General features: G+C 49.1%; 1 protein-coding gene across 1 annotated transcript; it reads right to left on the bottom strand.

Moving 5' to 3' along the window:
- Window positions 1–2,557: 2,557 nt before the first annotated feature.
- Window positions 2,558–26,427, bottom strand: LOC132568827 (BTB/POZ domain-containing protein KCTD21). Its single transcript, XM_060235009.1, has 2 exons — window positions 26,258–26,427; window positions 2,558–6,294 (listed from the first exon to the last, which is right to left on the bottom strand). Exon 2 carries the CDS (start codon window positions 6,260–6,262, stop codon window positions 5,480–5,482), a length of 783 nt encoding a protein of 260 aa, XP_060090992.1. The 5' UTR covers window positions 6,263–6,294; window positions 26,258–26,427; the 3' UTR covers window positions 2,558–5,479.
- Window positions 26,428–27,615: the final 1,188 nt, after the last annotated feature.

Below are 27,615 nucleotides of genomic sequence, written 5' to 3'. Positions count from 1 at the left end.
CTTCTGTACCGAAGAAAAAAGACATTTTTCATCTTGTGGACTCTGTATCCTTAAATGAAGTGGCTGAATTTAAACAAATAGTGACTGAATTTGTATTACTACTCTATTTATCGTTGCTGTGATTAATATCTATATTGAAATTGAACGAATTCAGAAATAGTTTTTGTTATATAATATCTGGAAGTGCATTGAATTGTTGTATGTAGCTTTGTTGACATGGTTATCTCCAGGCTGGAGATCTCCTGGTTCCTTTTGGACCAAACCCCGCCCTCCCCAACTCTCCAGGAATTCACCAATCTGGAATTGATAACCCTACTCCTGCTCCACCCACTAAATCTCCAGGTCTTTCCTAACCTAGAACTAGCCACTAGGGTTGTCAAGTCCAATTCAAGAAATATCTGGGGACTTTGGGGGGTGGAGCCAGGAGACTTTGGGGGTGGGGCCAGGAGACATTAGGGGTGGAGCCAAGATCAAGGCTGTGACAAGCATAATTGAACTCCAAAGGGAGTTCTGGCCATCACATTTAAAGGGATGGCACACCTTTTCAATGCCTTCCTTCCATAGGAAATAATGGATAGGGGCACCTTCTTTTGGGGCTCACAGAATTGGATCCCCTGGTCCAATCTTTTTGAAACTTGGGGGGTATTTTGGGGAGAGGCACTAGATACTATACTGAAAATTTGGTGCCTCTACCCCAAAAACAGCCCCTCCAGAACCCCAGATACCTGCGGATCAATTCTCCATGATTTTCTATGGGAATAAATCTCCATAGGGAATAACAGAGTTCCCAGAAGACATTTCCCTCCCCCCCCCCCCCCGCTTTCTGATGACCCTGAAGCAGGGGGAGCGCCTCCAAACCGGGGGATCCCCTGCCCCCACCTGGGGATTGGCAACCCTACTAGCCACCCTGCTCCCAGAGGGCAGCCCCAGTATAAATGAATGCAACTTCACTGTGTGCGCAAAACATACGGTAGTTATTTCTGCTGTTAGTGTTAATTTATCACAGCACCGCCATTCAAGATAGTGGTGTCTACATGCACAGAGAGCTCCCCATGTAAGCAGAAAAATACAAATGAACCAGAAAGATCCCTCCCCTCACAAAACCCTGCCACTAGAAGGACAGAACATGCTTCATGGGCTTGGAATGCCAAGAGCAGCTCAAAGTCCACAGACAAAGCTACTCAGGGGACTCCCCATCGGTGCAGCAAAAAGCTCATCGATTTCGAACAGGAGCAGAAAACACCTCAAGAACTTAGTTCTGCTCAATCAGCCCAGTGGTCCATCCGGTCCAGCATTCTGTCTCACAGAGTGGTCTACCAGTTCCCCTGGAGGGCCAACAGCAGGTCAGAGAGGCTGAGGCCTTCCTGAGAACATCAGAAAAGCCCTGCTGAACCAGACCAGTGGTCCATCTAGTCCAGCATTGTCTCACATAGTGGCCAGCCGGTTCCTCTGGAGGGCCAACAACAGGGCACAGAGGCTGAGGCCTTCCTAAGAACATCAGAACTGCTGGATCAGTATCTAAGGTATCTAGAGTTAAGGCATCATGAGGGTGGGGAAGAAGAGGATATTGGATTTATATCCCACCCTATACTCTGAGTCTCCTTTCCCTTCCTCCCCCACAACAGACACCCTGTGAGGTAGGTAGGGCTGAGAGGGCTCTCACAGCAGCTGCCCTTTCAAGGACAACTCCTTTCAGAGCTATGGCTGACCCAAGGCCATGCTAGCAGCTGCAAGTGGAGGAGTGGGGAATCAAACCCGGTTCTCCCAGATAAGAGTCCACGCACTTAACCACTACACCAAACTGGGAGTGATAGGGAAAACATGTACACTACGTCAGCGGTCCCCAACACCCAGTCCGTGGACCAGTACCAGTCTGTGGCCTGTTAGCAACCGGGCTGTGAGTTGTATAATTATTTCATTATACATTGCAATGTAGTAATAATAATAAGACGACAACATTGGATTTATATCCTGCCCCCCACTCTGAATTTCAGAGTCTCAGAGCACCTCACAATCTCCTTTACCTTCTCCCCCCCACACACAACAGACACCCTGTGAGGTGGGTGGGGCTGAAAGAGCTCTCCCCAGAAGCTGCCCTTTCAAGGACAACTCTGTGAGAGCTATGGCTGACCCAAGCTCTCATACAACAAAGCTACATACAACAATTCCAGCAGCTGCAAGTGGAGGAGTGAAGAGTCCGCACACTTAACCACCACACCAAACGAATAAAAATAAAATACACAACTATATCATCCCAAAACCATCGCCTCCCCCCACACCCTCACACCAGTCTGTGGAGAAATTGTCTTCCACAAAACCAGCCCCTGTACCAAAAAGGTTGGGGACCGCTACACTACAAGTTCAGCACCTTGGAGAAAGGATGGTCTAAAATGTATAGAGAAAGAAATGCTATCTTGTCAGAAGCTGAGATTATTTACTACATTTCACACTATGCTGTCAGACTTGTAGCAGGGAGTTTTAAGCAGTCTTCCAATCCCAAACCACCCGTGGGAAGTCACAGTCCCTCTTAAACACATTTTGAATTCTCAGAGACGCGTTTCCAAAGTTATCAAGTCAATTTATTTTGTAAACATCTGTGAGACCCCAAATGCTCCCATTCCGTGTCTCACAGAACCTGTATTTGTGCAATAACAGACATCGAAACTGAATGGCACCCACAGTCTTTCCACAGCAGCGACGCACCTAGCATCATGAGTGGGTAACGACTAATTCAGAAAAGCAGCTCAGACACACCGTCGAAACAAAGATTTAGTAGTGGATGGTGATTGTTCTGGCCAGGGGTGAAATTCTAGCAGGGGCGCCATTGCACATTAGGCCACGCCCCCTGATGTAGCCGAACCTCCAAGAGCTTACAAAAAGAGCCTTGTAAGGTCTTGGAGGATTGGCTACATCAGAGGTGTGTGGCCTAATATGCAAAGGAGCTCCTGCTAGAATTCCACCCCTGGTTCTGGAGGAGGCTTTGATGGGGCAAAGTTTCCTGTCTCGTGGCCCGAACCATATTTTTGACAGTTTTCCAGGCCATGGTGAACTCAGTGCTTTCCCAAGAACAGTTGCCCTGCAACAAATCGGCTTGGCTAAAATTATTGGAAGCAACGGTAACGACGGGGCATGCTGCCCTAGGACGGCGTCACTATGAGCTCCCGCTATTCGGAGTGCTTCTAACGTGTCATCTCCTGCCACCACAACCCTTGTGCAATTATTCAAAACTTGACGAAGGCACGTCATTTTACAACTGGAGTTCTTTGCGTTATTAGTTTGCGCTTCGCCAACGTGGCCACCGAAATAGTTGACCTCTGTCAGGACTGTACCACTTCAAATGGCGGGTAGGGGACCGACTTGATCATTGCTTTGTTTCAAAGTCCTCTGTATGCAGAAAAGTAGTTGGGAGGAAGAAGGGCCTAGCCGTCTCCCTGAGATGCTGGTTTTCTTTATGCAGGAGGTGTTCTTTTCCTTTTCTTAAAAGGATATTATCAGCTGCGTTCCCACTTGCATTCCAAAACTGCACAGGCCAGAGAAAGGTTTTAGCACCTTAGCAAGAATTAAGTGAATTGCAAATTGCATTTTGTTTTCTCTAGGTCAGTTGTCACCGACAGTTAACTCCTCCACTTCTCTCTACACTTCACGCTTATCCTTGGTTTCGTTTAAATCAAATGGATTATGGCATCGCCTCATTCTCTACTCAGACGTGGTAGCCTTAAGGGTCAGTTCACAGCATCAACTTTCATGGTGGTTCCACTGCTATAACAGGGCTTTTCTTGTAGCAGGAACTGCTTTGCATATTAGGCCATACCCCCTGATGTAGCCAATCCTCCAAGAGCTTCCAGGGCTCTTAGCACAGGACCTACTGTAAGCTCCAGGAGGATTGGCTACATCAAGGGGGTGTGGCCTAATATGCAAAGAGTTCCTGCAACAACAAAAAGCCCTGGACTTTATGGATAAGTCTTGTGATCTCTCCCACACACCTGTGCCACAGGTGAAGCCTGTGACTTAACATTTCTTTGGAGTTCATCAGGATGTTGGCATAGAGATGTGCCAGACTTGCACATTGTCCACCATGTTTGAAAGAGGCATGAGACGTCGCCTTCAGAAAAGGTACGGGGACCAGACAAGGAAGGGGGAACTTTTTTGGTCATGTTGACACCCAAGCAGAAGGAAGTCACCGAAGAGAAGCAACAGAAATCAAGTGTGGTGAAAAGTACCGCAGGGGAACATTAAAACAGCAGGGGCAATTCTAAGGGAAGGTGATAAAATTAGACTCCAAAACCACATCAGGATTTAACTAGATCTATATTATTCACGCACGCTGTTTGTAAAATTTGAAGGTTACTAACACCTTTCTACTTGGTGGGCGGGGGGCGAGAAAAAAGCAGGCAGATTGACATCAATTGAGACATGTCCCATTTTTTGATCACAGGGGATATATCAGTTGTGGTGGGACATTTCCTCTACCCGGCTTAAACATAGTAATGATTAATGGCCAGCAGGGGTGGAATTCTAGCAGGCGCTCCTTTGCATATTAGGCCGCAAACCCCTGATGTAGCCAATCCTCCAAGAGCTTACAAAAAGAAGCCTTGTAAGCTCTTGGAGGATTGGCTACATCAAGGGTGTGTGGCCTAATATGCAAAGGAGCTCCTGCTAGAATTCCACCCCTGGTGGCCAGGTTCAAAAGAACGTAAAGTCAAAACTGATGCTCTCCAGAACGCAAGAGCGATTTTCTGTCCGTGTGCCAGGGGAGGTACAATGTAACAGAAGAGGGAATCTACTCTAGTGATTATCACGACGTGCCTATTTCAAGAGTCTCTACCACTCGTGATCTCATTAATTGCTATGCAACACCTAGATCCCCAATTTGAGCCTCCCGACTGATCTTTTCTGGTACTTCGTTGTCCACTGAGAAAGCTGAGGCAGAGAGGTTAAAGCGAGTCACATTTTTAGCGGAATCTTTACGTAAACTATCAGAATTGCTGATTTTTTCCAAAGCAGACGTGGGCGCATTTATTATACTACAAGTACATGTGTTCCTCACCATAACTCCTGCCCTGACTTCAATCTTTTGTCTGCCAGGGCACGGCGGCATCAATCCCGCAAAAGAGAAGAAAGAAGCACACGCTGTTTCCTTCCCCTCATAAATCTGGACGTCATAGCCGGTGCCAACACCGCAGTGAAATAACGAACAAGGCGCTTCCCCGTAATGCTCCTTGGAGGAACGGGAACCAGCGCAAATGGGGCCCAAAATCCCCATGAAGCCTAATGGAGACGATCAGTTCCCTTGCATGACCTACTCGTATAGGTTTATTACCCCTCCCGGTTCTAGAGTTTCTGCCTAGGTTAGTGAACCCCGTTAGAGATTCAGATTAGCATGGCATTTCATGGAGTGTGAATACATAACTGTGTGTCAAGGTATCACTGTGACACATCGGTATAGTTACAGAGGAACGAGAGGTCAGAGATAATGAGTCTACTTGTACCGAATGAGTCGGATAATCTTATTATTCATGAAATCCGAGGCGTGCGGGTGAGAGGAGTCGACGCAAAACCCGTCGCTCATGGCGATTTTCAAGACCTCCTCCACAAACACCTGGAAAGTGTTAATTTGCTTCTTGGACGGCAGGACCCACAACCTCTTCAAGTTTTGCCTGGTGTACTCCTCCTCTGGTAGGCCCTCCACGCTCGCCACCCAGTCCAAGGTGACATGGTAAGGATCCTGCAAGTAGCTCGATATCGATGATAGGTTGCCGTTGAAACAGTAGTACAGTTTGGAGCCCAGCAGCTTCAAGAACAAGCTAGAGGTGCTGAAAATGTGGGCGCTAAACACTTCCATGTTGGACGAGGACAGACTGTAGATCTGCGGGGCTTCCCGGACGGTGAAGTGAACCGTCTGAGTCCTCTGATCCAGGGTGATGTTGAGCATAGCGTTCTTCTCCGCTTTCGAGAGCTCCACCTCCTTCTCCTGCAAGGCCTCAATCAATGGTTGCACCTGGTAAAAATCCGCTTCCCGCCGCAGGAGGCCCATTTCTTGGAAGTCCTCGGGGAGGTCCAGGTGAGAGGTCCTCAGGAAGTTGAGGATATAGCGGAAGACCTTCCCGTCTCTGTCGATGAAGCAGTTGCCTTGGCTGTCCCTCTTGGTTGGCATTTTCCCGCTGAACATGGCGCCCAGCATGGAGTCTGGGAAACTGGTCAAGGTGGACAGCGACGTGGTGTACAGCTTCCCACCAACGTTGAGCGTGATGGGCTCTGACATGGTGCGTTAACGGGACAGCTTCAGGAAACGTCCTGGGGAGGGAAAAGGACAACAGATAACCAACAAAATCAAATCATGTCATTTGTTTAGGGTTGGAGGTACAAAATACTCTTGAGTTCATTAATTATTATTATTTATTAAACTTATGAATCGCCTCACCCCGGCCAATGCCGGGCTCTAGGCGACGTACAACAAATGGTACACATAAAGTCAATAAAACCAGTAATTTAAAACAGCTGCAACCCAATTAACATACTTTATAATGAACATATGAAGCTGCCTTATACTGAATCAGACCTTTTTGGAGATGCCAGGGATTGAACCTGGGACCTTCTGCTTCCCAAGCAGATGCTCTACCACTGAGCCACCGTCCCGTGCTGTAATTCTGCTTTCCAGGCATTAGGAGCAGCTCCCCCCTTAAGTAGAGGGGAGAAGGGGGGTGCCAGCCCAGCAGCCGTCACTGTCCTCAAACAAAAGCCTGGCGGAACATCTCTGCTTTGAAGGCCCTGCGGAATTGTAAAGGATCCCACAGGGCCCTAGTGTCTTCCGGCAGAGAGTTTCAACAGGTTGGGGTCAAGACTGAAAAAGTCCTGGCCCTCGTTGAGGACAGCTGGACCTCTTTAGGGCCGGGGATCACCAGTAGATTTTGACCAGTAGAGTGTAGTGCTCTTCAAGGGACATAGTGGAGGAGGTGGTCCCATAGATATGTCAGTCCCAGACCGCTCAAGGTCATAACCAGAACCTTGAAACTAACATGGTACTCAGTTGGAAGCCAGTGTAGCTGATGCAGCACAGGTAGAATGTGTACTGTCCATGGTGTTCCCGTCAGGACTTGTGCCGCCGCATTCTGGAACCACAGAAACACAGAGCTGGAAGGGACCCCGAGGGTCATCCAGGAAGGCAAATAGATGAGGGAGGGAGAGGTGGAAAGAAAGAAACTTTAACTTTAATGCCTTCTCCAAGCCACCGGCTGGCTTAGAAAAGTGATTTATGTTGTAAGCCGCCCTGAGCCACCTGGTGGGAAGGGCGGGATATAAATCTCAGATAGATAGATAGATAGATAGATATGTAGATAGATAGATAGATAGATAGATAGATAGATAGATAGATAGATAGATAGATAGATAGATAGATAGATAGATAGATAGATAGATAGATAGATAGATAGATAGATAGATAGATAGATAGATAGATAGATAGATAAAGAGACAAATGGCTTCTCCAAGCTGGCTGACTGGGCAGTGGGGGCTTTGAGAGCCACACAGTATGTGTGAAAGAGCCACATGTGGTTCCCGAGTCGCAGTTTGGCCACCCCTGCACTAGAATATGGGAGAAGCAAGTTTGAATTGCCACTCTGGTATGGAATATTGCTGGGTGACCTCTCACACACACTCAGCCTAACTTACCTCACGGGTTGGTTTTGAAGATAAAACGGAAGAGAGGAGAAAGATGTAACGGGTTGAAATGAAATCAAAAGAGCTTCCGGCTCAACGTGAGGAAGAACTTCCTGACTGTTAGAGCGATTCCTCAGTGGAACAGGCTTCCTGGGGAGGTGGTGGGCTCTCCTTCCTTGGAGGTTTTTAAACAGAGGCTAGATGGCCATCTGACAGCAGTGAGGATCCTCGAAATAGAGGGGCACCAAAGAGGTACAAGGACTCCTTGAAGAAATTCCTTGGCACCTGTCGCATCAACCATCACCAGTGGTCTGACCTAGCCTCAGATCGCAAAGCATGGAGGCACACCATCCACCAGGCTGTCTCTTCCTTTGAGAACGCACGCATAGCTGGTCTTGAGGACAAAAGGAGATTGAGGAAGAATCGCACTGCTACAGCACCAACCCTAAATCAGACTTTTCCCTGCAGCCACTGTGGCCGGACCTGCCTGTCCCGCATTGGTCTTGTCAGCCACCAGCGAGCCTGCAGCAGACGTGGACTATTGCACCCTTCTTAAATCTTTGTTCGCGAAGCCAAGCCAAGCCGAGAGAGAGAGAGAGAGAGAGAGAGAGAGAGAGAGAGAGAGATCTGTGAGTTTAGAGCGGTTCCTCAGTGTAACAGGCTTCCTCAGGAGGTGGTGGGCTCTCCTTCCTTGGAGGTTTTCAAACAGAGGCTAGATGGCCATTTGACAGCAATGAGGATCCTGCGAATTTAGGGGGAGGTGTTTGTGAATTTAGAGCGGTTCCTCAGTGGAACAGGCTTCCTCGGGAGGTGGTGGGCTCTCCTTCCTTGGAGGTTTTCAAACAGAGGCTAGATGGCCATCTGACAGCAATGAGGATCCTGCGAATTTAGGCAGAGCATGAGGAGGAGGGCAGGAAGGGGGTACATGGGGGAGATATTTGTGCAGTTCCTGCATTGTGCAGGGGGGTTGGACTAGATCAGGGGTGGCCAACGGTAACTCTCCAGATGTTTTTTGCCTACAACTCCCATCAGCCCCAGCCAGCATGGCCAATGGCTGAGGCTGATGGGCGTTGTAGGCAAAAAAACATCTGGAGAGCTAGCGTTGGCCACCCCTGGACTACATGACCCTGGAGCAGGGGTCGTTTTGTAGAAAAATAGGTGGCGGAGTTCATCAGCATAACTCATTAGCATATGCCCCCCCAGCCAAAAGCAACCCAATGCTAGAAAGGAGAGCCCCAAGTGACTGACGCCTGCTTGGACTGTCTAGAGACCCAGCCAGCCCAAGCAGGCCTCACTTGCCTGGGGCTCTCCTGGGCCACCACCCCAATCAAAAGGCCATCAAGCCACACGCCACCCAAAATCATATAAGAAGTGGAGAGAGGGTGGTGTGGGCTTCTCCAAGGGTTAATGAGGGCTGCTGGGGGTGTGGTAAAGCCCCTGGTGGCTGGCTAGCTGCCCGCTGCCCTAATCCAGGGATTGTTATGCGGCTGCACTTACTATTCAATGGACAAAGTAGGTGGGGAGGAAGAGGGGGAACCTCAGAAAGGTTCAGGAGCTGCGCTCCTGTGAGCTCCTGCTGAATCTGAGGCCTGCCCTGGAGGTACCTTCCAATTCTCTGGATTCTGTGATTCTAAGACACCTAGGGCCCCTATTGGGGAGGAAGGAGGGGTATAAGTGAAGTAAATCAATCACTCCTGCACGGGATAGCAGACAAGAAGATAACAGCCCCTTCCCAGTTTAAGAACATAAGAGAAGCCATGTTGGATCAGGCCAATGACCCATCCAGTCCAACACTCTGAGTCACATAAGAACTCGTGGGCATTCTATGAAATTGCTGAGCAGACAGGTTAAAACGGATAAAAGGAAGTACTTCTTCACCCATAGGGAGATTAACATGTGGAATTCACTGCCACAGGAGGTGGTGGCGGCCACAAGCATAGCCACCTTCAAGAGGGGGTTAGATAAAAATATGGAGCAGAGGTCCATCAGTGGCTATTAGCCACAGTGTGTGTGTGTGTGTGTTTATATATATATTTGGCCGCTGTGTGACACAGAATGTTGGACTGGATGGGCCATTGGCCTGATCCAACATGGCTTCTCTTATGTTCTTATAAGAGAAGCCATGTTGGATCAGGCCAATGGCCCATCCAGCCCAACACTCTGTGTCACATAAGAACATAAGAGAAGCCATGATGGATCAGGCCAGTGGCCCATCCAGTCCAACACTCTGTATCACATAAGAACATAAGACAAGCCATGTTGGATCAGGCCAATGGCCCATCCAGTCCAACACTCTGTGTCACATAAGAACATAAGAGAAGCCATGTTGGATCAGGCCAATGGCCCATCCAGTCCAACACTCTGTGTCACATAAGAACATAAGAGAAGCCATGTTGGATCAGGCCAATGGCCCATCCAGTCCAACACTCTGTATCACATAAGAGAAGCCATGTTGGATCAGGCCAATGGCCCATCCAGTCCAATACTCTGTGTCACATAAGAACGTAAGAGAAGCCATGTTGGATCAGGCCAATGGCCCATCCAGTCCAACACCCTGTGTCACATAAGAACATAAGAGAAGCCATGTTGGATCAGGCCAATGGCCCATCCAGTCCAACACTCTGTGTCACATAAGAACATAAGAGAAGCCATGTTGGATCAGGCCAATGGCCCATCCAGACCAACGCTGTGTCACACAGGGGCCAAAACCCAGGTGCTATCCAGAGGTCCACCAGCAGGTCCAGTTTAAAAGGTGAACTACTTAATGAATATTATTAGGTCGATTTCCAACTACTACACCCCCGTCTCCTTGATCCAGTCCATTTCAACAGATGTAGCATCCTTAATTTGCCACCGTTTACTCGTTCTGTGTCTTCCTAGTGATGCAATTACGGCAATCAAGGTTGACTCAGCCTTCCATCTTTCCGAGGTTGGTCAAATGAGCACCCAGCTTGCTGGAGGGAAAGTGTAGATGACTGGGGAAAGCAATGGCAAAGCATCCCGTAAAAAGTCTGCTGTGAAAATGTCATGATGCGATGTCACCCCAGAGTCGGAAACGACTGGCGCTTGCACAGGGGACTACCTTTACCTTTTTACCCACACACGCCTTTGCCTAAATTCACCAACTCCTCCCCAGTTAATAGCCTTAGAAAAGAGTAAGAGTCCAGTAGTATCTTAAAGACTAACAAAATTTGTGGCAGGGTTTGAGCTTTTGTGAGCCGCTGCTCACCTCTTCAGATAACAGCTTTTAATAGCCTGTTCCCTTTGACGCCTTCTCTTCTTCCTTATCTACCCGCCTTTTACCTGCAAGCAGTCCGGTACGGCAGGTACCAACAGGATTTTTTTCTCTCCATTGTGGGCTTATGAAGAAGGATTTAGAAACAAGCGTTGGGCAACAGTGGTATATGGATAAGGAATCTAGAAAATCTGGGAAACTCTTTGTGAGCAATGGAACACTTCTAGTGCATAGCAGAACATAAGAACATAAGAGAAGCCATGTTAGATCAGGCCAAGGGCCCATCCAGTCCAACACTCTGTGTCACATAAGAACATAAGGGAAGCCATTTTGGATCAGGCCAGTGGCCCATCCAGCCCAACATTCTGTGTCACATAAGAACATCAGAGAAGCCATGTTGGATCAGGCCAATGGCCCATCCAGTCCAACACTCTGTGTCACATAAGAACATAAGGGAAGCCATTTTGGATCAGGCCAGTGGCCCATCCAGCCCAACACTCTGTGTCACATAAGAACATAAGAGAAGCCATGTTGGATCAGGCCAATGGCCCATCCAGCCCAACACTCTGTGTCACATAAGAACATAAAAGAAGCCATGTTGGATCAGGCCAATGGCCCATCCAGTCCAACACTCTGTGTCACATAAGAACATGAGAGAAGCCATGTTGGATCAGGCCAATGGCCCATCCAGTCCAACACTCTGTGTCACATAAGAACATGAGAGAAGCCATGTTGGATCAGGCCAGTGGCCCATCCAGTCCAACACTCTGTGTCACATAAGAACATAAGAGAAGCCATGTTGGATCAGGCCAATGGCCCATCCAGTCCAACACTCTGTGCCACAGAAGAACGTAAGAGAAGCCATGTTAGATCAGGCCAATGGCCCATCCAGTCCAACACTCTGTGTCACATAAGAACATAAGAGAAGCCATGTTAGATCAGGCTGATGGCCCATCCAGACCAACATTCTGTGTCACACAGCGGCCAAAAATACACACACACACACACACACACACACACTGTGGCTAATAGCCACTGATGGACCTCTGCTCCATATTTTTATCTAACCCGCTCTTGTCAATCCCCCCCCCTCAATTCCACTCACAGATTTTGGCCCTCATGTTTTTGTATCCATTAACATTAGGAACTTGCTGCTGTTATTTTTGAAATACCTGGATCCTCAGATGCCTAATTTTTCACAAGAGATTGCATTTTAAACTCACTCGGCAGCCACAGGGATGTCAAACGCATTTTTTAATGAGGGACGGATATGACATAAATGAGACCTTGTGGGGCCGGGCCATGTCAGGCTGGGCCATGTGTGTACCTATTTAAGATGAGGTAGCAGAGATATAAATTTTATAAAGAACACAGACAAACAAATATATATTTTTTAAAAACTTAAAACATGAGCACTCATTGGTCTTAAAGGTGCTTTCTTTGTATTTCTCCCACGGGATCCAGGGAACTGGGCAAAGGAAGCTCAGGCTCTTTCCTTCCTTCCCCAGTGGACTTGGGGGGGGGAGCCTCAGCCAAAAGAAGGAAGAGAGGTTTGGCTCAGTAGCTCTGCTGTGTGATTGCGAGAGCCTGGCAAAGCAAGCTATTCCTCTCCTTCCTTTCCTTCCCAAGAGAGGAGCCTCAGCCAATGGAGAAAACAGAGGTTTTGCTCTGTAGCTCCTGTGCAGTTGAGCAAAGCAAGCTGTGATGCAGAAGGAAGCAAGAGAGAAGGGAGCAGATGACAGCCAGTTGCTCGGGGGCCTGATAGGAGCCCTCTAGGGACCCGATTCGGCCCCCAAACTCCATGTTTGATGCCCCTGATCTAGATGTCTTGGTATATGTTGCCATGGTGGTGGAAACTGTGGTCAAGTTGCAGCTGACATAATCCCATAGTGTTCTCGAGGCAAGAAACGATCAGAGGTAGTTTGCTATTGCCTGCCTCTGCCTAGCAGCCCTGGGCTTCCTTGGTGATCTCCCATTCAAATACTCACCTGGGCCTTGGTCAGTGTTTGAATGGGATACTATCAAGGAAGTCTAGGGTTGCTACGCAGAGGCAGGCAATGGCAAACTACCACTGCTCATCTCTTGCCTTGAAAAACCTACGGGGCTGTTGTAAGAGCCAGTTTGGTGTAGTGGTTAAGTATGCAGACTCTTATCTGGGAGAACCGGGTTTGATTCCCCACTCCTCCACTTGCAGCTGCTGGAATGGCCTTGGGTCAGCCAGAGCTCTCTTATCTGGGAGAACCAGGTTTGATTCCCCACTCCTCCACTTGCACCTGCTGGAATGGCCTTGGGTCAGCCAGAGCTCTCTTATCTGGGAGAACTGGGTTTGATTCCCCACTCCTCCACTTGCACCTGCTGGAATGGCCTTGGGTCAGCCAGAGCTCTCTTATCTGGGAGAACCGGGTTTGATTCCCCCCTCCTCCACTTGCAGCTGCTGGGATGGCCTTGGGTCAGCCAGAGCTCTCTTATCTGGGAGAACGGGGTTTGATTCCCCACTCCTCCACTTGCAGCTGCTGGAACGGCCTTGGGTCAGCCAGAGCTCTCTTATCTGGGAGAACCGGGTTTGATTCCCCGCTCCTCCACTTGCACCTGCTGGAATGGCCTTGGGTCAGCCAGAGCTCTCTTATCTGGGAGAATTGGATTTGATTCCCCCCTCCTCCACTTGCAGCTGCTGGAATGGCCTTGGGTCAGCCAGAGCTCTGGCAGAGGTTGTCCTGGAAAGCGCAGCTGCTGTGAGAGCCTTTTCAGCCCCACCCACCTCACAGGGCGTCTGTTGTGGGGGGGAGGAAGGTAAAGGAGATTGTGAGCCGCTCTGAGACTCTTCGGAGTGGAGGGCAGGATATAAATCCAATATCTTCTTCTTCTACGTCAGTTCCACCTGGACACAACTTCCACCACCTAAAAAGGTAAAAGGTAGTCCCCTGTGCAAGCACCAGTCATTTCTGACTCTGGGGTAATGTTGCATCATGACGTTTTCACGGCAGACTTTTTACGAAGTGGCTTGCCATTGCCTTCCCCAGTCATCTACAGTTTCCCTCCAGCAAGCTGGGCCCTCATTTGACCGACCTCAGAAGGATGGAAGGCTGAGTCAACCTGAACCCAGCTTCCACCGGAATCGAACTCAGGTCATGAGCGGAGAGCTCAGACTGCAGTACTGCAGCTTTACCACTCTGCGCCACGGGGCTCCTTCCACCACCTACCCTAGCCATCTTTTGGAATCCTTCTGTATAAACTCCTGGCAAACAGACTTTTAAAATTAATTTTATTCTATTTATAGCTTGCCCTTCCTGTAGAACAGGCTCAGGGTGGGTTACGTCACAGAAACAGACAGTCAAACAGTTAAAACCAGATTAAAATGATTAAAAAATTCCAAAGTTACAGGACTAGACAAAGCTAAAAATAACTGATTCAGCCTCATGGGCATGGCCTATCGGTCCAGGTCCTGCAGTCTTACTGCACTAGAAAGGAAGGCAACTGAAGGGCTAGAACCTTTTCTCCTTTTCAAGTTTCTTATTTGTATGGAATCATAGAATCATAGAGTTGGAATGGACCTCCAGGGTCATCTAGTCCAACCCCCTGCACAATGCAGGAAACTCACAAATACCTCTCCCCAAATTCACAGGATCTTCATTGCTGCAGATGGCCATCTAGCCTCTGTTTAAAAACCTCCAAGGAAGGAGAGCCCACCACCTCCCAAGGAAGCCTGTTCCACAGAGGAATTGCTCTAACGGTCAGGAAGTTCTTCCTAATGTTGAGCCAGAAATTCTTTTGATTTAATTTCAACCCATTGGTTCTGGTCCTACCTTCTGGGGCCACAGAAAACAATTCCACACACTCCTCTATAGGGCAGCCCTTCAAGTACTTGAAGATGGGGATCATTTTAACTCAAAGGAATTATAAAATGAGAAACTTTCCTCTGCAGCCCAAACTGGCATGTGCAGCTCGTTTAACCACCCCATGTGCTCGACTGCACAAACCAGAACTCATGACAACTGAAGCTATGTGGGACTTAGGGAATACCTTAAGACCATTTTTCATATTATCATAGCAGTCCCCGGCCTTTTTGAGCCTAAAGGCACCTCTGGAATTCCAACACAGCCTGATGAGTGCAGCACAAAATGGCCGCTGCAAAATGGCTGCCGCAGCTTACTTCAATCAGACCGTGAAGATCTGTCCTGGGGTGGCAGCGATATTTTTAAAAAATCGGCACTTGGGCAGGTGGCACTGTCAGTGGGTGATGTGGTGCCCCGGGCACCATCTTGGGGGAACCCTGTTTTATCAGAATGACAGTCTGATCCTTTGGGCCATCCTTGAAATAGCCTTTGTTTGTCCACAAATCAGCATTTAATTCAAATACTCAGGGACCACAGTACTGAGCATTAAGGTTTGAACGAGCAGCCACAGACAAAACTTCCTCAGTGACCGACTTCGCCACGAATCGTGGCACTTTTCAACGGAGTCATAAACTCAGCCTTCAAGGGTCTGAGGAAAAATCAAGCGAAGTACAAAGCTCATTGTGAATCATCCCTAGCGAAGGACAGAGCAGTCCCGCCTGACAGAACACAGCCAGTCGCCCGATTGTCTCAAAGCTAATGAAATTTCCCCTTCTGAGTCTTGTCAGAAGGCAATGTTCTAGGTCATAAACGCAAGAACCCTCACGACTGCACCATTACCTCAGCTGATATTTCAGTAATGTTTTGAAATGGTGCCCTCACCCCTGCCAAAACACAGTGTCTGCACAAATTTATTCTTAAAAGCAAGGCATAATTTTGTGGGCAAAGCTAAAGAAACCGCTGGCCTTTTTCATGAGAATGTAAGACAAGCCATTGCTGGATCAGATCAGTGGCTCATCTAGTCCAGCATCCTGTCTCACACAGTGGCCAACAACAGGGCAGAGAGGCGGAGGCCTTCTCCTGATAAGAACATCAGAATAACCCTGCTGGATCGAACCAACAGCAGAAGAAGAAGGAGGAGGAGGAGGAGAAGAAGAAGGAGGAGAAGAAGAAGGAAGAGGAGAAGGAGGAGAAGAAGGAGAAGATATATATCCTGGGAGAAGAAGGAGAAGATATATATCCTGCCCTGTAATAATAATAATAATAAAATTTTATTTATATCCCGCCCTCCCCGCCGAGGCAGGCTCAGGGCGGCTAACAACATGTCCGTACAGTAATTTTATACAAAACTTTAAAATCAACATTAGTCTTAAAACCATTCTAATTTACAATTAACATAAATTGGCAATAACAATAGGCATTTCTGGTGCTAATCTGTCGGTTAGCAATATGGCGAGAGTCACTTAGGCGAGAGTCACTTAGATGAACCCATCAATCCTTCAATCAGCAGTCCGCAAAGGCCATCCTGAACAGGGTGGTCTTGCAGGCCCTGCGGAATTGGTCGAGGCTCCGCAGGGCCCGCACCTCTTCCGGGAGCTGGTTCCACAGGCGTGGAGCTGCAACGGAGAAGGCCCGTGCGCGGGTGTTCTGCAGTTTCGCCTCCTTTGGCCCAGGGATAGTCAGCTTGTTCTTCCCCGCTGACCTCAGTGCTCTCTGGGGCTCATATGGGGAAAGATGATCCCTCAGGTAGGCAGGTCCTCGGCCATATAGGGCTTTAAAGGTAATAACCAGCACTTTGTAGCGAACCCGGTATGTAACTGGCAGCCAGTGCAGTCCGCGCAGCCCTGGCTGTATGTGCTCCCACTTCGGGAGCCCTAATAACAGCCTAGTTTGGTGTAGTGGTGTAGCCAGTTTGGTGTAGTGGTTAAGTGCACGGACTCTTATCTGGGAGAACCGGGTTTGATTCTCCACTCCTCCACTTGCACCTGCTGGCATGGCCTTGGGTCAGCCATAGCTCTGGCAGAGGTTGTCCTTGAAAGGGCAGCTGCTGTGAGAGCCCTCTCCAGCCCCACCCACCTCACAGGGTGTCTGTTGTGGGGGAGGAAGGTAAAGGAGATTGTGAGCCGCTCTGAGACTCTTCGGAGTGGAGGGCGGGATATAAATCCAATATCTTCTTCTTCTTCTAGCCGCCGCGTTCTGCACTAGCTGCAGCCTCCGGGTTTGGCACAGAGGCAGCCCCATGTAGAGGGCATTACAGTAGTCCAATCTTGAGGTGACCGTTGCATGGATCACTGTTGCTAAGTCCCGACGCTAGAGGAAAGGGGCCAACTGCCTTTCCCGCTTCAGATGAAAGAACGCCGACTTGGCAGTGGCTGCTATCTGGGCCTCCATTGATAGTGAAGGCTCCAGTAGAACTCCCAGGCTCCTGATCTGGTGCGCCGCTTTCAGCGGCACACCGTCAAAAACCGGGAGAGGTATTTCCCTCCCCAGAGCACCGCGGCCCACGCAAAGCACCTCTGTCTTTGTCGGGTTCAGCTTCAGCCCACTCAGCCTAAGCCAAGTTGCCACGGCTTGCAATGCCTGGTCCAGATTCCCTGGGATGCAGTCAGGCCGGCCATCCATTAGCAGATAGAGCTGGGTGTCATCAGCATATTGATGACACCCGAGCCCATACCTCCGGGCAATCTGGGCAAGGGGGCGCATGTAGATATTGAATAACATCGGGGAGAGAACTGCTCCCTGAGGCACCCCACAGTCTAGTGTGCGCCTCTGGGACAGCTCACCCCCGATTGCCACCCTTTGTCCCCGTCCCTTGAGGAAGGAGGAAAGCCATTGTAAGGCCAATCCCCTAACCCCTATGTCGGCGAGGCGGCGGGTCAGTAGCTGATGGTCGACCGTATCGAACGCCGCCGACAGATCTAACAACATCAGCACCGCCACGCCACCTCGTTCCAGATGCCGCTGGAGGTCATCTCAGAGTCTCAGAGCAGTCTCAATCTCCTTTACCTTCCCCCCCACACAACAGACACCCTGCGAGGTAGGTGGGGCTAAGAGAGCTCTTACAGCAGCTGCCCTTTCAAGGACAACTCCTATGAAAGCTATGGCTGACCCAAGTCCATTCCAGCAGCTGCAAGTGGAGGAGTGGGGAATCAAACCCGATTCTCACTTGACTTCACTACAGCAAACTGGCTCCAGTTTGGCATCCTGTCTTACATAGTAGCCAACCACTTGCACAGTGGCTAACCAGTTTCTCTGGACAGCCAACAAAAGGACACAGAGGCCGAGGCCTTACCTTGAAAAAAAAATAACAAAAGCCCTCCTGAATCAGACCAGGGATCCATCCAGTCCAGCATCTTGTATCACATAATGGCCAACCAGTCCCTCTGGACGGCCAACAACAGGGACTAAAAGGCGAGGCCTTTCCCTGCTAAGACTATAAGAAAAGCCCTGCTGGATCAGACCAGTGGTCCATCTAGTCCAGCATGCTGCTTCACACACTGGCCAATAAGTTCCTCTGGAGGGCCAACAACAACAGGGCACAGAGGCTGAGGCCTTCCCCTGAGAAGAACATCAGAAGAGCCCTGCTGGATCAGACCAGTGGTCCATCTAGTCCAGCATGCTGCTTCACACACTGGCCAACCAGTCCCTCTGGAGGGCCAACAACAGGGCACAGAGGCTGAGGCCTTCCCCTGAGAAGAACATCAGAAGAGCCCTGCTGGATCAGACCAGTGGTCCATCTAGTCCAGCATCCTGCCTCACACAGTGGCCAGCCAGTTCCTCTGGACGGCCAACAACAGGGCCTAAAAGGTGAGGCTTTTCCCTGGTGTTGTCTCCTAGTACTGGGATTCGGAGGCTCCCTTTAGTCTGATCTAGCTACAGTGATCCCTGCCATAGTTACATCCTGGCTGGACTACTGCAATCCTGTCTACTTAGGGCTACCTTTGAAGAGTATTCGAAGGCTAGTGTAGAATGCTGCGGCAAGACTGTTGGTTGGGGCCAGCTGCCACAGGAGCATGCGACCCCAATACTACTGCAAATTACACTGGCTACCAATCCACTCCCAATTCAAGGTGGGGACCCAAAGCAACCTACATCATTTCCCTCTCTGTTTTTCTCACAACAACTCTGTGAGGTAGGCTAGGCTGACAGGGCATGAGTGGTCATCCAGTAAACGTTCATGACACTTGCGGAGATTTGAATCTGGACCTCCCGGATGATGATTCTAGTCCGACATTGTAACCCTGGTTCTCTGGGTTAAGAACGTAAGAAAAGCCATGTTGGATCAAGCCACTGGCTCATCCAATCCAACACTTCGTGTCCCATGGTGGCCAAAACCTGCCCCTACCTCCTGACGGTATTCCAATGAGGTCTCCCATCCAAGAACATAAGAGAAGCCATGTTGGATCAGGCCAATGGCCCACCCAGTCCAACACTCTGTGTCACATAAGAACATAAGAGAAGCCATGTTGGATCAGACCAATGGCCCACCCAGTCCAACACTCTGTGTCACATAAGAACATAAGAGAAGCCATGTTGGATCAGACCAATGGCCCACCCAGTCCAACAATCTGTGTCACATAAGAACATAAGAGAAGCCATGTTGGATCGGACCAATGGCCCACCCAGTCCAACAATCTGTGTCACATAAGAACATAAGAGAAGCCATGTTGGATCGGACCAATGGCCCACCCAGTCCAACAATCGGTGTCACATAAGATCATAAGAGAAGCCATGTTGGATCAGACCAATGGCCCACCCAGTCCAACACTCTGTGTCACATAAGAACATAAGAGAAGCCATGTTGGATCGGACCAATGGCCCACCCAGTCCAACAATCTGTGTCGCATAAGAACATAAGAGAAGCCATGTTGGATCAGGCCAATGGCCCACCCAGTCCAGCACTCTGGGTCACATAAGAACATAAGAGAAGCCATGTTGGATCAGGCCAATGGCCCACCCAGTCCAACAATCTGTGTCACACTGTGGCCAAAAAACCCCAAGTGCCGTCAGGAGGTCCAACAGTGGGCCCAGGACACTAGAAGTCCTTCCACTGTGCCCCCCCAAATACAAAGCATCAGTGCCCCAGACAGAGTTCCAACGATATCCTGTGGCCAATAGCCACTGATGGACCTCTGCTCCACATGCTTATCCAATCCCCTCTTGAAGCTGTCTATGCTTGTAGCCGCTGCCACCTCCTGTGGCAGTGAATTCCACATGTTAATCACCCCTTGGGTGAAGAAGGACTTCCTTTTATCCGTTCTATCCCGACTGCTCAGCAATTTCATTGAGTGTCCACGAGTTTTCATATTGTGAGGAAGGGAGAAAAGGGCTTCCTTCTCTATCCAAGGACTTGCCAGAGTTGACCCTGCTGAGCTTCTGAGATCCGACAACATCAGGCTTGCCTGGGCCATCCTGAATACTGATATAACTTTATAGCCACATGCATAAATTCTCAGAACTTTCTTTTCTTTTTAAGTAAATGTCTAACCCAGGGATGTCGACATAAATGAGACCTTGTCGGGCTGGGCCATGTGTGTACCTATTTAAGATTAGGTAGAAGAGATATAAACTTTATAAAGGACAGACCAAACACAATTAAAGATTTTTTAAAAAATAAAATAAAACATGCTTAAAACATTAACCACTCGGTCTTAAAGGTGCTTTCTTTGTATCTCTCCCATGGGATCCAGGGAACTGGGCAAAGGAAGCTCTGGCTCTTGCCTTCCTTCCCCAGGGGGCCAGGAGGGGGGGGAGCCTCAGCCAATAGAAGGAAGAGAGGTTTGGATCGGGAGCTCTGCTGTGCAATTGAGAGAGCCTGGCAAAGCAAGCTCTCCCTCCCACAATCCGGTCCTACCTTTATAGATAAGATTATAATCCATGCCCTCGTTATTGGAGAGCCAGTTTGGTGTAGTGGTTAAGTGTGCGGACTCTTATCTGGGAGAACCAGGTTTGATTCCCCACTCCTCCACTTGCACCTGCTACCATAGCCTTGGGTCAGCCATAGCTCTGGCAGAGGTTGTCCTTGAAAGGGCAGCTGCTGTGAGAGCCCTCTCCAGCCCCATCCACCTCACAGGGTGTCTGTTGTGGGGGAGGAAGGTAAAGGAGATTGTGAGCCACTCTGAGACTCTTCGGAGTGGAGGGCGGGATATAAATCCAATATCTTCTTCTAAATCTCTTCTATTAGATAAGGAAATAACCTCAGCCAATGGAGAAAAAAGAGACTTTGCTCTGTAGCTCCTGTGCGATTGAGCAAGCCTTGCATAGCAAGCTGTTATGCAGAAGGAAGCAAGAGAGAAGGAGAAGGAAGCAGATGACAGCAATTGCTCAGGGGCATGATAGGAGCCTTCTGAGGGCCTGATTCAGCCCCTGGGCTGCATGTCTGACACCCCTGGTCTTACCTCTTTTATTGAGATATACCTTTTCCCTTATATCTTCACAAGGAAAGGGTCTAGATAATTTTTAAAAAAAACAAACCCAAAAGCTTGGAATACCGAGAATACGTATATAACAACAGTGGTGGAATGCGTCAGCTGATTTATGGCGATTCCCCGTTTTCAAGACAAGAGACATTCAGAGGTGGTTTGCCATTGCCTGCCTCCACCTAGCAGCCCTGGACTTCCTTGGTGGTCTCCCACCCAAATACTAACCAGGGTGACCCTGCTTAGCTTCCAAGATCTGAAGAGATCAGACTAGCCTGGGCTACCTGGATCAGGGTATATAAAAGGGGTGGCCAAACTAGCTTGTAAGAGCCACACAGACTAAACATCAGATGTTTGGGAGCCACAAGAGATGAACATCAGATGTTTGAGAGCCACAAGACACGAAAGGCAGATGTTTGAGAGCTGGGAGGGAGGGGAAGAGTGAAGGCAAGCAGGCAAATAGATGGAGAGGAGAGGTGAAAAGAAAGCAACTTTAAATGCATTCTCCGAGTTGTCGGCTTGCTTGACTTGGTGTAATGATTTAAAAAGACAAATGCCTTCCAAGCCAGCCGAATATAAAAGATTATGGTTTAACCCCTTAAACCTTTTTTAAAAGTCACTTTAAAATTTGTTAAAGGATTTACAGTTTGGCCTATTTGTCTCACTTTTTGCGTTCTTTATAAACCTGGGAACAGAACCTAGTCACCTGTGTTGTTGTCTGGTGATTCCTACCTGATAGAAGATAATCTAATTTGAGTTTATTTGATCTGCCAGGGAACCCTTCCAACAGTGGGCTGATAATAAGAACATAAGAGAAGCCATGTTGGATCAGGTCAATGGCCCATCCAGTCCAACACTCTGTCACACAGTGGCCAAAAAACCCCAAAACCATCACTGCCCCAGACAGTTCCAACAATACACTGTTGCTAATAGCCACTGATGGACCTCTGCTCCCTTTGGAGTGCCTCCCAATCCTTGCTGGTTCTCACCACCCTGAACAATTTAGTGTCATCTGCAAACTTGGCCACTTCACTGCTTACTCCCAACTCCAAATAATTAATCAATAAGAAGATGAAGATGATATTGGATTTATATCCCGCCCTCCACTCCAAAGAGTTTCAGAGCGGCTCACAATCTCCTTTCCCTTCCTCCCCCACAACAGACACCCTGTGAGGAGGGTGGGGCTGAGAGGGCTCTCACAGCAGCTGCCCTTTCAAGGGCAGAGGCTTAGAGCGGCCTACAATCTCCTTTCCCTTCCTCCCCCACAACAGACACCCTGTGAGGTGGGTGGGGCTGAGAGGGCTCTCACAGCAGCTGTCCTTTCAAGGACAACCTCTGCCAGAGCTATGGCTGACCCAAGGCCATGATAGCAGGTGCAAGTGGAGGAGAGGGGAATCAAACCTAGTTCTCCCAGATAAGAGTCCACACACTTAACCACTACACCAAACTGGCTCTCCACACCAAACTAAAGAACATGGGATCTAGTACTGAGCCCTGTGGCACCCCACTGCTTACCGTCTTCCACTGCGAAGATTGCCCATTTCCCTTTGACTCGCCGTATGAAAAGAACAATTAAAGAATATATGCTCCAGAGAATCTATTTCAGGCTGGGAACAGGAACAGAGTCTAAGTGCATAAGGAGTTCGTTTATACCTCCCCTCTACAACTGCAGATAGCAGGGACATACTCCTAGCTAAGGTAAAGGCCCTTCTAGCGTTGTGAGATTCAAGGAAGTATGGGGGGGGGGGAGGGTTGCACTGTCTTACCTTCCAACGGCCTTGTGAAGAATTTTGTTTTACTTCATTTATACCCCAAAGGGGGTCTAAAGTAGTTTAGCACACTCTCCCCTACTCTCGATCCAATGAAATGGGTTAGGCTGAGAGTGTGTGACTGATCCTAGGTCACCCAGCAAGTTTTCATGGCAGCCTGCACATTTGAACCTGGGTTTTCTAGATCCCAGGTTTTCTAGATTCAGGCTAATCTGAAGATAGTATATCAAATCCAGGAGCTATATGAAAGCTAATCAGTCAGAAAGTCTATTTTTTACTTCTTCAAAACATATAAAGCAGACAGGTGGAAATCTTCATCCTGCCACTGTGGCCGCATAGGAGAAAATAATTTTTTAAAATTACGATGGGAGTAAGGTTTTATTATGACAATTATAGTTCAAGAAGCAGAAAGTATAGTTTTTACTTCTTCAAAACATATAAATCAGACAGGTGGAAATCTTCATCCTGCCACTGTGGCCGCATAGGAGAAAATAATTTTTTAAAATTACGATGGGAGTAAGGTTTTATTATGACAATTATAGTTCAAGAAGCAGAAAGCACAGTTTTTACTTCTTCAAAACTTATAAAGCAGACAGATGGAAATCTTCATCATGCCACTGTGGACACATGGGAGAAAATAATTTTTAAAATTACGATGGGAGTAAGGTTTTATTATGACAATTATAGTTCAAGGAGCAGAAAGTATATTTTTTACTTCTTCAAAACATATAAAGCAGACAGATGGAAATCTTCATCATGCCACTGTGGCCACATGGGAGAAAAAAATTAAAAAGTATGATGGGAGTAAGGTTTTATGATGACAATTATAGTTCAAGAAGCAGAAAGTATAGTTTTTACGCCTTCAAAACATATTAAGAGGACAGATGGAAATCTTCATCCCGCCACTGTGGCCGCATAGGAGAAAATAATTTTAAAAGTATGGGGAGAGCAAGGTTTTATGATGGGAATTCTAATTCAAGAAGCCTTTTAAGGTAGATGCTGAGCTGATGTAATTTAGTACACCTACCGGTGACATCTGGGGTGTGTGGCATATGCAAGAGAGTTGTGCTAATGAGCTCCGGCACCTCTTTTTCTACAAAATAACCCCTGCTTCTTATTATAATGGCAGTAGTGCAGTCTGCTGGATGGGGGGGGGGGCGGATTGGCTTTAACACTATCTCTGCCACTGTCTGGGGCAAACCACCATTGATTAATCTACAAACAGGAATAACAGTGACTTTTGCCAGAGTTTATGTTTGTTCATGACTTGGCCTTCTTTGAAGCATTTATTTATTCTTTTCTTTACTTCTCTTATACCCTTCTTTTCTCCTCTAAAAGGTAAAGGTAGTCCCCCTGTGCAAGTACCAGTCGTTTTCGACTCTGGGGTGACGTTGCTTTCACAACGTTTTCACGGCAGACTTTTTACGGGGTGGTTTGCCATTGCCTTCCCCAGTCACCTACACTTCCCCCCAGCAAGCTGGGGACTCATTTTACCGACCTCGGAAGGATGGAAGGCTGAGTCAACCTCGAGCCGGCTACCTGAACCAGCTTCTGCTGAGATCGAACTCAGGTCGTGAGCAGAGGGCTCCGACTGCAGTACTGCTGCTTTACCACTCTGCGCCACGGGGCTCTTTTTCTCCACTACAGGGACCCAAAATGGCTTACATAATTCTCCCTTCCTCCGCTTTGTCCTCACGACACCCCTGCAAGGTAGGGCAGCCTGAGCCTGGGTGACCGGCCCAGGGTAGTACTTTGGCAAACAACATCCCTATGAGGTAGGCAACGCAGAAGAGCACTGTGGCTGACCCAAGGCACTTTGAACACTCTATTCTAAAACAGGAACACAAAGTACTCTGGGCTGGCCCAGGTCACTTTGAACGATGTATTCTAAAACAGGAACACAAAGTACACTTTCCCTAATTCCAAGCACAACGCTCCATGTCACTCTACGACACTGTCTCTCCAGTGGGGTGGAAAACGCAATCTAATGTCTTTTAAAATTGCATTTTAAAAAAGCTATTCGCAAATCGTTGCTAGTTGGTCTGTAAGTTGGAAAGGCGGCATAAGGGTAACGACTTGTCTAAGTAAATAAATACCTTGTTAAGATTTGGGGCACTGATGTGGAAGGGCATTATCAAAACATAACAGGCTCACAGAGCATTCGCCTAGGTCCACCTGCTACCAAGGTTCCTCAGACTTCCAACACTTGAGTGACAGGAAGAAACTCAACAGGTGCTGCTATCCCTCCCTTCTCCCCTAGCAAGTGGAAGAATAGGAGTAAAATATCAAAGGCATTCCCTGGGTCCACCCTGTTTTTCCACTAGCAAGGCCCTTCGGATGTTAACACAGCCAGGCAGAAACTCAACAGGTGCTGCTATCCCTCCCTTCCCCCCTAGCAAGTGGATCAAAATATGAAAGGCATTCCCTAGGTCCACCCCGTTTTTTTCCCTAGCAAGGCCCTTAGGATGTTAACACAGACAGGCAGAAACTCAACAGGTGCAGCGGTCCCTCCCTCTCCCCCCCCCCGCCCCAGAATGACTAGACAGCGATGTCGAAGGATATTATCAACATTTAAAAGGATTCACAGTGCATTTCCTAAGCCCAACTCCCTTTTCCCCCTAGCAAGGCCCCCTCGGGCTTCAACACAGGCAGAAATTCAACAGGTGCTGGTCCCCTTCCCAAACATGAGCAGGCAGTGATAGGAAAAAGCTCAGCTTGGATTTCTGTTCATGGGGAGGGAAAAAGGAAAAGTAGCAGAGAGCGAAAGAAGAAACCCCTAATGCAGGGATGGCCAGACTGTGACTCTTTCACACATATTTTGTGGCTCTGAAAGCCCCCACTGCCCCGTCAGTTGGCTTGGAGGATGCATTTAAAGTTAAAGTTGCTTTCTTTCCACCTCTCCCCCCCCAAAAATCTATTTTTCTTCCTTCTTTCTGGCTTTCAAACATCTGACATTTATATTATGTGGCTTTACGTTAAGCAAGTTTGGCCACCCTCGCCCTAACGTTTTTCCTTAACAAAAAAGCAACGAAAAAAGGAACTTTTGGCCACCGGGGTTCCTAAAATTCGCTTTCTCGCTCCGGCAAGTGTAAACAGGGTTTTTTTCCAGGAAAAGAAAAACCCAACTCCCTTAATTCCTTTTCTCCCCTCGAAAGGGCAAACGGTGGCTTGAAAAGGCCACCTTCTTTTCCAGGGGGCACTGCCCATCCATAGCCTTGGGCTCTCCGGGCCCCGGATCTCTTCTCCCCCCTACATCCCCGCGGCTCCCACTGCCGCCTCTACCTGCTCCACCGGTGCTGCCTGCCCCTCCGGCCCCAGCACATCTGGAACCACTGCACCGCTTACCTCTGCGCCCGGTCCGGGTCCACCACCACCCCAGGAGGGGGGGAGGGTTGCAAAATAAAAAAAGAGAGAGAGAGAGAGAGAGAAAAGACCAAGGGTGGGGTAAAGGGGGAGAGAGAGAGATGAAATCCCGGGCAGGAGCAAAGCAACTCCGGCACCTCGCGTGGCACGCTGGGGATTGTAGTCCCCAGCCTTCCTCCCTGCCATCATCGGCAAAGGGCGCTCGGACTACAACTCCCAAGAGGCCGAGGGGCCGGCGGGGGAAGGTATCAGCTGGTGTTAAAGGGGACGCCGCTTTGGAATAGACCGGCGGAGGGGGAGCAGCAAAGGGGAGGAGGAGAGGAGGGGAATCGCGAATGCATCTCGCAGCAGAGGAGCCGGAGGTGATCCCTGCAGTTGAGCGCTGGCTTGCGGCAAGCCCCTGGCTCTGCACCAACCTCGGGGGATTTTGGCAGCGTGGGGAGAAAAAGGGCGAAGACCTGCAGACGGCGGGGCTGAGCGAGGGAAAGCGGCGTTGCTTTGCTGTGCAAATCGGAGAGGGGGAGAAATCCCAACGCGCCCCCCCCCTCCCTCGCCCTCCCGCCAAGCCCCTTTGCGGCGCCTGCAAAAAAAAAAAAAAAGGAAAAAGAGGTGAGTTTTGGGCCCCAACAATTGCTTGCACCGCCTGATTCCCTGCCTGTTTACTCGGGAGTAAGGAAGGGGGGGAGAGGGGCGTGCACGAAGGTCTCTCGCCGGCCGGAGGAATGCATTGGTAAGAAAAGCCCCCCCCCCCCGCCCCCCCGACTTTTCCCGAGATTCGTGGGAAATGGCTGCGGGGTTGTGGAATGGAGCCTCCACTTTTAGAGGCAGTCTACCTGTCCAAAGGCTGGGTCGGAGTTGGGGCAGTGTGGCTCTGCTAGAGAAGGCCCCCCCTCCCCTCCCCGCGACAACTTTTATCTAGGAAAAAATATTGAGTGGTGCTGGCGCGGTAGGGAACTTTTGGAACAGTGGCTCTCCAGATGTTTTTTTTTGCCTACAACTCCCATCCGCCCCAGCCAGCATGGCCAATGGCTGGGGCGGATGGGAGTTGTAGGCAAAAAACCTCTGGAGAGCCACTGTTCCCCACCCCTGTGGAGGATTGGATCAACATTTGGAGCAGAGGTTCATCAGGGGCTGTTAGCCACAATGTATTTTTGGAACTCTCTGTCTGGGGCAGTGATGCTCTGTATTCTTGGTGCTGGGGGGGGGGCACAGTGGGAGGGCTTCTAGTGTCCTGGCCCCACTGGCGGACCTCCTGATGGCACTTGGGTTTTTTTGGCCACTACGTGACACCGAGTATTGGACTGGATGGGCCATTGGCCTGATCCAGCATGGCTTCTCTT

The sequence above is a fragment of the Heteronotia binoei genome, chromosome 3 (genome assembly GCF_032191835.1).
Source record: "Heteronotia binoei isolate CCM8104 ecotype False Entrance Well chromosome 3, APGP_CSIRO_Hbin_v1, whole genome shotgun sequence".
Classification (NCBI taxonomy): domain Eukaryota; kingdom Metazoa; phylum Chordata; class Lepidosauria; order Squamata; family Gekkonidae; genus Heteronotia; species Heteronotia binoei.
Note: the sequence above shows the minus strand (reverse complement) of the source record. Positions and strands in the feature narration are given on the sequence as shown.